Source organism: Moschus berezovskii, chromosome 22, assembly GCF_049115385.1.
Source record: "Moschus berezovskii isolate FMDL1 chromosome 22, NW_MosBer_1.0, whole genome shotgun sequence".
Taxonomy (NCBI): domain Eukaryota; kingdom Metazoa; phylum Chordata; class Mammalia; order Artiodactyla; family Moschidae; genus Moschus; species Moschus berezovskii.
In genome coordinates this window covers 19,501,903-19,512,225 of record NC_142481.1, presented here as the reverse complement: position 1 = coordinate 19,512,225, position 10,323 = coordinate 19,501,903, and the positions used below count along the sequence as shown (strand labels likewise).

The 10,323-nt window shown below is 44.5% G+C and overlaps 1 protein-coding gene across 2 annotated transcripts; it reads left to right on the top strand.

The window, feature by feature from the left end:
- Positions 1 to 380: 380 nt before the first annotated feature.
- On the top strand, positions 381 to 9,910 carry CEBPG (CCAAT enhancer binding protein gamma). Of its 2 annotated transcripts, XM_088830675.1 has the most exons (3): positions 381 to 577; positions 6,115 to 6,145; positions 6,355 to 9,910. In XM_088830675.1, the coding sequence occupies exon 3, from the start codon at positions 6,450 to 6,452 to the stop codon at positions 6,897 to 6,899; it is 450 nt and encodes a 149-aa protein (XP_088686801.1). In that variant the 5' UTR covers positions 381 to 577; positions 6,115 to 6,145; positions 6,355 to 6,449; the 3' UTR covers positions 6,900 to 9,910. The 2 variants fall into 2 exon arrangements, with proteins under 2 accessions (XP_088686801.1, XP_088686800.1); XM_088830674.1 differs by lacking the exon at positions 6,115 to 6,145.
- Positions 9,911 to 10,323: the final 413 nt, after the last annotated feature.

Below are 10,323 nucleotides of genomic sequence, written 5' to 3'. Positions count from 1 at the left end.
AGCGACGCCGAGGCGGGGCTCCCCGAGGACGTGGTGAAACCAAAACAGAAATCGGTGATTCAAAACATCATCTCAGGAAATTGTGCTTTCCAAAGACAGGTGTTCCCTTCTCGAGGCTACTAATTGGTTCTCCAACTTCCACCGAAACTTCCCGGCTGCAGGCCGGCCATCCCTCGGAGGTCCGCCCCGCGCGCTCTCCCGGGGAACCCCGGGCAGCCTCTCCTGCCGGCCCCGCCCGCCCCGCCGAGCCGTGGGATACGCCTCCGCCACGTGCCCGCCTCCCGCGCCTAGGCCTCCCTCAATTGGCTGATGGTCCTGCCCGTCGTGGGGCGGGGGGCGTGCCCCCGCAAGGCGGCGCTCCCATTGGTCACGACGGCAGCGGCCGCGCGCGCGGACCCGGCTAGGAGGGCAAGCCGGTGGTGGTGGCTGCGGCGGCGGAACGGGCGGAGGCAACCGGTTTCGTAACCGTCGCTCCTGGCTGACTCGCGGGCTGCGAGGCCTGGGTCGGGTCGGGCCGCGCCGTGCGGGGCCGCTTGGAGTGGAGGCCGCCTGGGAGCAGGCGGGCTGGAGGCGCCGGGTAAGGAGGCCGCGGACGGGCTGAGGGAGGAGGAGGAGGCCGCGGCGCCGCCGGCCGCTCGCGTGGGCGCGGCCCCAGCCCGAGGAGGCCCGGCCCGGCCCTGGGCAGCCGGCTTGCTGGGAAGGCCCCGCGCGGCCCGCGGCGCGGGCGGCGGCCCCGCGTGGCGTCTGATGCAACCTGCCGGCAACACTCGGCGGGGCCGCTGAGCTCATCGCTGGCCGCGGCCCAGCGCCGCGGCGCCACCCGCCGACCCCCGCGCTCCCCCGGCGCCCCTGCTGCCGGCCCGGGACGGGATGGGAGCCCGGCTGTGCCCCGCTCCAGAACCCGGCCCTCTGTTTCTGCAGTGTGACTAGCCTGGCTCGTATTGGCCCCTGGGGATAAAGGGTGTTCCCAGAATAGCAGAAGGTGGATCGCGTCCTATTGAGTGCCACCTGGGATTATTCCCTGCACGTCCTAAACGGCTTGGTGTCGGGCAGCCAGGAATCCTCTTCAGAAGTTAGTAGAAAAGCAGGCAGGGAAAGCAGTTGATTTTAAATATGTGACTTTACTCAAATAATATTGTGTTTCCTTATGGAGCTGTGCTTCGAATATATAACCTGCCTTGACTGTTGAGCACAGGTTCGATGAACGTGCAGCCACCACGAGTTGAATAGGAAAGAGGAGGGCAAGAAATGAAGCACTTCATTAGCGTGTTTGGAGGGGACACAGGAAAACTGCCAGCGGAGGTGTATAGGGGGAGAGGATGGAAATGCATGTTTGAGGGGAAAAAGAATCTATTCTTCGAAGTAAGCTTGTGGGTTTTTATTCTTCAGAAGGTTTAATTGCTTGGCTTTCCTCTGATCTGAGGTTTGTGCTGTCATCTAGCATCTTACATAAAATGTGTCCTTTTCAGAAAGGTGTTTAACATTGGTGGGTTACCCAAAAGTTGGTAGTTCTCTCTCCCGGGATACACTGTCAGTTGAAGTCTTGTTTGAAGAGATTATCCTTTAATTCAGGTAGGATGGATACTCAGAGACACATTTGAAATAAAATACTATGGAGGCTTGCTTTACTAAGAAATTTAGTCTTTAAAAGTCCTTGATAGCTAAAAGTTAAAATCTGGTCAGCTGTTACTACTTGAGTAGTATTTGGGATAAGCTGTTCTTAAAGTTGATTCACTGTTTTGGAAAAACTTGGTGTAAACAAGGCTAAATAATTACAGGATGCTAGTGAGCTGAAGAACTTTTCAGTTTCTTGAGTCCTACTTCTGGTGGGCACACTCGGCAGATTCAGCCATTTTAATACCTGCCTGAAAAACATAGGTGGAACCTAAACTTCATTTTTTTTTTTTACCCCCAGAATATCCTCTTAACTTCTCAAGATCATGTCATAACCCTCAGCAAAGTTGTCTGATCTTGGACAGGGAGTTTCATCCCTAGGGATTTAAACAGCACCTGGTGAGTCCCAGGTAAAGATGAATAGGGCAGAATTCATGTGGCTGAATTTGGTGTTATGGCCTAAGATTGCCCCACCTGATCACAGAAATGGTAAACACAGGTAGTCACAATTCCATGTTTATTGTGTGTTCTTAGGCTGGGAGTAGGGGATGCTTCTGTGAGTTCTTATGCTGATAGGTACATTGATCTCCTACCTTTTTGGTTTTCCAGACCTATCAGTAAAAAGAAAAAGGAAAAAGAGCATGACTCTAAAAGACGTATATTTATAAGCAGCGTGGTGTGTTATTAATAGTTCATGTGTGTTGTAAATGACACCAAAACTAGAGTAAAAAGATGACATTAAAAAAAGACAAAAGATATTTTCTTTTCATACTCCAGGGGACCACTTATCTACTCCCTGAAGGAGTATACCTGTTTGCGGACCCCTGTTTTGGGTCATGAAGCCAGCATGGCAAATATGTAGAAATCCTGCTCACTTGGGTGTGTATTAAGTTTGACAGCTTATCTTCATTTGTAGTATTGAGTTGCCAAACCCTGGCAACACATGCCTAAGAACTTGAGGTTGTGGGGAAACGTAACTGGACAAAGTTAAAGGTTCTCAACTGAATGAAGCAAAGACCAGATGTGAATGGCCTTCACTGTATGCGCTGGGGACTGGAGTAGCAAATGTTTTTAATCTTCCTGTGTACCTTTAAGACCGACCAAGAACTTTGGATCGTAAGACTGTGTGTATTTTAGTAACACTCAGTTTAATTATGGTTGTTTTAAGAGATTTTAATGCTAGAGAATCTTATTTTTATATAAGACACTTAAATAAACGTTTTCTCTTAGCCGTTTGAGACTGGATTCAACAAATGTTTCCTGAGCACCTCCACTGGAAGCTGGGCGTATCATGATAAAGATGGAGGCCTGCCTCTGGCTTATTCTCCGGGGAGCCACACTGGAGCTGGCATGCACAGAGAGACTAGGGGGACAAACTGGACAAAAGCAAAAAGTGCAGACCGTTTAGGGGAGTGACGCTGGCTCCAGTGTTGTTGAGGGCTGATGAGAAAGGGGGCTGCGCCAGAGGAGATTTGCTCTGTGTGCTGAGGCCACAGAAGAATGTTCAGCGAGCAGCTGCGACACGCTCAGGTTTGAGTGTTAGATTGCTCTGGAGACAGTGGTTGGAGGGCACACTGCGGAAGCAGGGCAGGCTGTGCCCCTGAGAGGTGATGTCAGCCTGAGGTAACCGTGGCATAGAATGGAGAGGGGTGGTGGAGTGAGGTGTTTTGGGGGAGACGGGTGGGTTGATACCAGTAATACCGATGATTTGAACAGATTTGGATGAAGGGACAAATATCTGAATATTTTGGAGTGTAGATCTTCATTGGGGAAATTGGAATTAAACATTTATTTGGGAAGAAGGAGAGGAGGGATATCTCACTGTATATATATGAAAAAAAAAATGACAAGAGGGCTGGGAAAATGCTTGAGACATTTATTGTCCCAGGTGAAACTTGAGACAGTTTTGATTTTGCTTTATTCATTCTAACATTTTGAGTTTTCAATGTATCCCTGATTTGAATGAACGTCAGTTAAGAAATTTGAATTTAAAAAATGGTACCCACTCAGCCCATCTTTCTGAAGATCTGTGGTTGGTTTGTGGCAATGGCTGTCAAACTTCAGTGTCATCAGTCACTTGGGAGTCCTGTCAAGATGAGAGCGCTTAGCCCTGTTCCCGGAGCTGCTGATGCCTCCATCTGGGGCAGCCTGAGAATCTGCATGTCTACCAAGGGGATGCTGATGCCACTGGTTTGGGGACTATGCTTTTGAGAAGTGCTGCTTTTCAGTTTTTCTCCTGCTTCCTGCTGCAGTGATTCACAGCAAGGAAACAAGGTGCCGCCCTGCTTCCTGTAGACTGAACTTTGGAATAGCATTTGTCCACGTGGGAGCCAGACTTTCATTTAGGGTTGAACATCCAGATTTGAAATAAGCTTATTTTCCATTGTAGGTGCTCAATAAATGTTTGTGAAAGAAACAGAAGCACAGATAACAGTGTAAACTGCAGAACTGTAAACTGTATGTAGCATTTAGAGGTAGCTGTTTTACTCAGTGTAAAAATAAAATTGGTAATCTGTTTGGAGTAAGTCTTAGCCCCATTTAGCTCTTTGACCCCCTTTCCATGGTGGATAACTCTTCACCTTGAGCACTACTTTCTTGACTTGTCTTTGTTTGGGGAACTTAATAAAAACAACTCCTTTTTTTTTTAATCTCCCAGTTTCTCTTTCTTACATTTTTTACCAGTTCGATGATTACTGTTTGTTTTACAAGCCAAGGACGCATTTTCAAAACCTTGTCTGCTGTGTTCAGCCTAGTACCTTGGCAAGATGAGTCAGACTGAGGTGAAAGCGCCCTTCCTTGATCTGGTGTCTTTGAGAACAAAAATGGGCATGAACTTCACTAAGTTTGGAGTCTTTAATAAGTGTTTTTGGTAACTGAAGTTCATGGTATCTTGTCAGCGTCAGAGGGCATTTTACATCCCTCCTTTGCAGAGGGGGAAATGGAGGCCCAGAGAGGGAAGGGGTGTGTCCAGAGTGGAACAGGGGATGTCCGAGCCAGGATGAGAATCGATTGGGTTCCTGGTTTCTACTTCTTTGGATTATTGTTATCTCTGAGTTTATTAGGGATTAGCTTTAAAGACTAAGAACCCAATTGGTATATAGAAGGTAAATAAGATGAACATAATCATTGATTGTTGAGACAATCCCAGGAGAGATGTTAAACAAGTTCTTAAAAATTGAGTAAACACTTCACTTTAAACCAGTAGATAAGCAAAAGTATAGATGGTCAGTAACACTGTTAATGCTAAGTGTGGTGCAAATTATACTGAACTGCCACTTTTCAACTGGAAGAAAAAATAGGCAACATGATAAATTATCAGGGGAAATTGTGAAATATTCATTACTGAATATAAACTTGGAGTAGATATCCATCATGGTTTGGAAGGAAGCTTTTGGTGTTTCCTTAGTACCGAAGTGAGAACAGATGACCCTCTAGCTCAGGACTGCCTGTGTGGCCTGAAAAACAATGGAAAGAAATGATATATGGCCTTTTAAAAAACAGGCCAATACAGAAATGACTCGCTAAAGGTTCGGGCGAAGCTTTTCTTAAGAATTGTGAGGTGTACTCATTTATAATTGTGGTTTCAGGTTTTTTCCACTGATGCAGTTTTGTGAAAAGAGCACGGGGTCGTTTTATGGTTCCTAGCACTGCTTCCTCAGTTTCCAGCAGTGCTGTGACTTCTTGGTGGGCATAATTCACTCAGTTTGTCTTAAAGTGGCCTCGTGATGATAGGCTGGGTCTGCTTTTGACGCATCTGAGGCGGTTTCAGGACCAGCTTGGATTCAGAGTAACCGTGACTCTGTTTCTCCTGGCAGCACTGCAGATGTGGCATGTCCTCGGTGCTGCTTGCGCAGCGTCGGGCGGGTGCAGGCCTGCCGCTGCCCTGGCTCTTGGTCCAGCCTGACTCCCGGCTTGCACCTCCCTGGATGCATCATCAGGGCCTTTGTTTCTCTCCTTGCGGTACCAGGTTGACAGTGTTTAGATGTGTTTACTAGTTATGTCAAGAATTAGGAAAACACTAGAAGCTTGATGAGATGGGGAAGCAAATTGGGTGTCTCAGAGCTCTTCAATGAGCCAAGAAAATAACTTAGGAAATCTCTGTAAACTACTGGCATTCGAGGTCATTAGGAAAATAAAAACAAGCCAAAAAAACACATTTTCAAAATATCCCATACAGGTACGCTTTGGGAGGACAGTTAAGTCCTTGATGGCTCAGTCTGCACATTAGAGTACGGACCAGGCAGGGATGGTAGCGCAGTGTTCCTCAGGAGACTGGACTGGGCGCTCTGCTCCGGGCTTCTAATTTGACTTGAACCAACAGTTGCAACATTGTCCCTCTTTTATTGCACTGTGTTTCTCCTGTTGTCATTGAGCTCATATTTTTTTTATTTAAACGAAATACCTCATGTTTCTCTCTTGCAGATTGCCAAGTGCTGTCATTCATATGTGCTACCTAATTAGTGATACTGTTTTGTTTTTTCCTCCCATTTTTGATAACAGTCACAGATGGGCAGTCCCCTCAGGGATTCAGGTGGGTTAAATTTGGCTGTGTGGTGCGTATGTATTAACTTACTTCTCTAAATTACATGACTTAGACTTCTGAAACATGGGGACAGTTGGCAGTTGTTGACACTTCTCAGCATAGTCAGTTAATATTGGCCTGCTGTTAAGTACATGCGAATTTGATCTCATTTGATCTTGTCATTTCCACTATTTTAATGCAGTTTTTTTCTTAAATAGGTACATGTGAAGATTTCTTGGCAGTTCAGTGTGGAAACCATTGATCACCTTGTCTTCATTCTGCTTGTTCTGTGTTGACAAGGGAGCGTGCCCAAATGAGCAAGGTATCGCAGCAGAACAGCACCCCGGGCGTGAACGGAATAAGTGTCATCCATACTCAGGCTCATGCCAGCGGCTTACAGCAGGTTCCTCAACTGGTGCCCGCAGGCCCTGGGGGCGGAGGCAAAGCTGTGCCTCCCAGCAAGCAGAGCAAAAAGAGCTCACCCATGGATCGCAACAGTGACGAGTATCGTCAGCGCAGGGAGAGGAACAACATGGCTGTGAAAAAGAGCCGGTTGAAAAGCAAGCAGAAAGCGCAGGATACGCTGCAGAGAGTCAATCAGCTCAAGGAAGAGAATGAACGCTTGGAAGCAAAAATTAAATTGCTGACTAAGGAATTAAGTGTACTGAAAGATTTGTTTCTTGAGCACGCACACAACCTTGCAGATAACGTGCAACCCAGCAGCACTGAAAATACGACAAATCCTGATAAGGCAGGACAGTAAAGCTCACCCCTTCCAAACTTCACACCTTGTGGCTTGAACATTTGTAGGTGTGACTACCTACACCTCTTGTATCAGCGGCTGAACCGCCATTATTCAGAGATCCATTGAAGGTTGTTTTCTGGGGTCAGCCCTGAGAGCTGATTAGCTAAAAATGTTAGCTGTGTAACTTGAATATCTGGTTTTAAATGAAAGGGTTTTTGTGGGGATAAAAAACACTTTTAAAGGTATATGGTAAAAACACACACAACAACTGCCCTGGAACCTTGATGTTCTTAATAAATGCTGACTTCCCAAAAAAATGTTTCTTTTTTAGGTTGACAGAAGGAATGGGGAACTGGCAAGGCGTGCGGAGAGTCTTGGTTTTAATGGATATGGTTAATTGGATAAAAGAAAGCTGAACGCCATCTCTGTTCATCCATTTGTGACTTGTTTCTAAATTATGTATTAAAATGCTTAGGGCTATAGAAACCAATCACTTTATAATTTGGAGTGATTTTATGTATAGCATAAACCCTGTTTCAGTGTAACTAGTACTGTTTTACCCAACAAATACTAGTTTTTTGAATAGTGATGACAAGTTACATAAACCCCATTGCATTTTAAAGGCAGTATGCAGCCAATTGGCTTAAAAATAGAAACAGCATTTAGGAAGCAAATAGGTTTTTTAAAAGTAAAAGCAAAGTATATTAGAATTACACTCTTGGGATATCTTTGGGTTATTGGATTGGCATTGTTTTGTTAAAATTAAAAAAAAAAAAAAACTGGTTTAGAGAAACTCCGTATCAGTTTTAGTTTCTGCAGATGCTAGTAAGGTTTTTTTTCTTTTACACCATTTGCACAGCCTGGTTAGTAAATCAAAGCATCTTAACAGTTTATGTCCACCCAAATTGTGGATAAGGATTCTGAATATTAATTTCAGCAGGAAGTTTATCCTGTGTTCAGATACATTGCAGTGGGGCCGAGGATTTTGAAAGCAAAAATTTCTTGTGAAGGATCACTTGTATTTGACCTTAACCAACTGGTTATTAGAAAAATACACTGTCAACTCCATGCCATTTCCCAAAATAATAGCCTAAGAAAACTTGAAAGTGTAAGGTTTAACAGTTAATTTATTTCACTTAAACACATCTTTTTATATTGTTTTTGTGACATTTCTTAGTGGGCTATATTCTTCCAGACTTTTGTACCACTTTTTATTCATTTGTATGCATTTATGTCCCATAAATTATTTTAGCAAGAAAATACTGATAAAACTCAGGATATTGATATTTTTGTTGAGACTAAAAAGCGGTAGTCGCTGGAATGGGAATTTCTAGGATCTGGATTATATCAGTGTTGGTAGTTTTGATTGCCCTTGTTTCTCTTTCTTTAACGCAATTCTAGCTCAAATTTGTTGGCGTCTTATTGTTTTCTTCTTTCAGTTTTTGTTTTTGGATGACCCAGGCTGGTGACAAGAAACGGAGTCACATCTGACTTAAAAAGTTACCAGCTATCTTATTTGAACATGGTCATTTTGGGCCACACTGTTGTTTCATACCAGAACCTGGGACATTGTAACCAGGATGTAATTCAAGTTGCACCCTCAGGTTGATCAAGAGTGGTGTCTCTGCCCTTCTGGTCAGCAGAAGACATCACAGTGCCCTGCAGCTCAGCAAAGCCATTAACAAAGGCCAAGAGTCCCTTCTGCATGTGACGTGAGCCCAGTATTATCCCATGAGAGCCACCGTCCCAGGATGGTTAACTCCTGATAGAGCCAGGAGACAGGATAGGGGTTGCTGTTAGGGTCCAACATTGGTTACCTTGGTTGGAGTATTGATCAACTTGTAGGTTGATAGAGGTTTTAAATAACTAGGAGATGCCCCAGAATCCTGCTGAATCTTCAGTAGCACCTCACTGGGGATGCAGTTAGGTCTCCTGAATCTTCAACCATCTATAAGCAGTGCTGCAGACATTTTAATCTCTTTATTTACTAAATAGTATCTTTCAGAATTGGATGTCCACATGGAATTTATCATTACCCATTATATGAAGTGACCTAACGATCTTGGAAAAGAAGCTTTAGGGAAATCATCAGGAATGTACTCAGTTATTACAAATAAGAAAATAAGATTGGAACTTTTGGAATAATTGATTCAAACTTTCCTTTTACCTATGCAAATAAGAACTAGCACAAGCAGTCGTGCAGTTTTATGCATAACGTAAAAAAAATGTTAACCATCGTCTTGACTGTCTTACTGAAGTGTTTGGGAATGAAAGTTTTTCATTTGATAGGTTTATCAGTATAAAATGGAGGGAAACCAAGTATGGGGAATGGGCAAGTGTAGAGCTTTGGGAACTGTAAATGACTTGTAACTTTTTTGTTCTGTAGGTTTCACATGAACCATTAGGATATGGTCTGCCTTTGCTGGCAGGTCTAGTGGTTTAGGAATTAGGCTTCAGTACAGATCTCTCGCTGCATCTGAGTCTTCCAGGGTGGGTGCTTTCTGCCTGGTCTTGGCTGCAGGCGCTGCCAGTGAACAGTGCTTCCTGCTGTCTGGCCCCTTTTAGTTACTGGGATGTGAGCTCATACTTTGGACATTCTTAACCAAGAAGTAGTAAGATTTTAATAAAATATGACCAGAATTTTGAAATTCAGGTCATGAGTGTGAAATTCTCAAATTTACATAAAGAAGTAGAAGTATGTACACTTTAATGCTTGAGGTTAAAAGGAAGGAAATCATAGCAGCTTTTGATGTTTCTTAATCCCCGTTAGAAGGTTTGAAGCTTTGTACCTGAACAACCAGTTGAAACACTTGGAGTGTTTTCGATGCCTTAGAGATAGACAATTTCTGTTTGACAAAAGCTAGGAAGGAAAAAGTCCATTCTGTAGCTGTTAGGTCTGCCTCTCAGGAAAAAGCACTTGTTCTTTTGTTCCTGGCTTTCCTCAGTTTGTGAGATAACTATTTTTTTAAATATAATTTTATTTCTTTCAATGGATTTGAAATAAAAACAACTTTGGAATAATGACTGTACTTCATTGTGGGTTTCTTTGTTAGATGCCAAGAAAGTGATCCAAGTTTGTTCACCAGCTCTGAGGAGCAGGCAGATGGATGCCTGCTGCCTTCATGTGCTCAGCCCAAGGCAGGGGTGAGGTGGGTGTGGGGGCAAGCAGAGGCACTTTTGTCCCGAGTCTGCTGTGCTCAGTCGTGTCCAACTCTTTGCAACTCCATGGACTATACTGTCCATGGGATTTTCCAGGCAAGAATACTAGAGTGGATTACCATTTCCTTCTGCGGGGGATCTTCCTGACCCAGGGATCAGACCCATGTCTCTTGGATCTCCTGCATGGGCAGGCCGAGTCTTAACTGTTGAGCAACCGAGTCTCAGTTCAGTTCAGTTCAGTTGCTCAGTCGTGTCTGACTCTCTGCGACCCCATGAATCACAG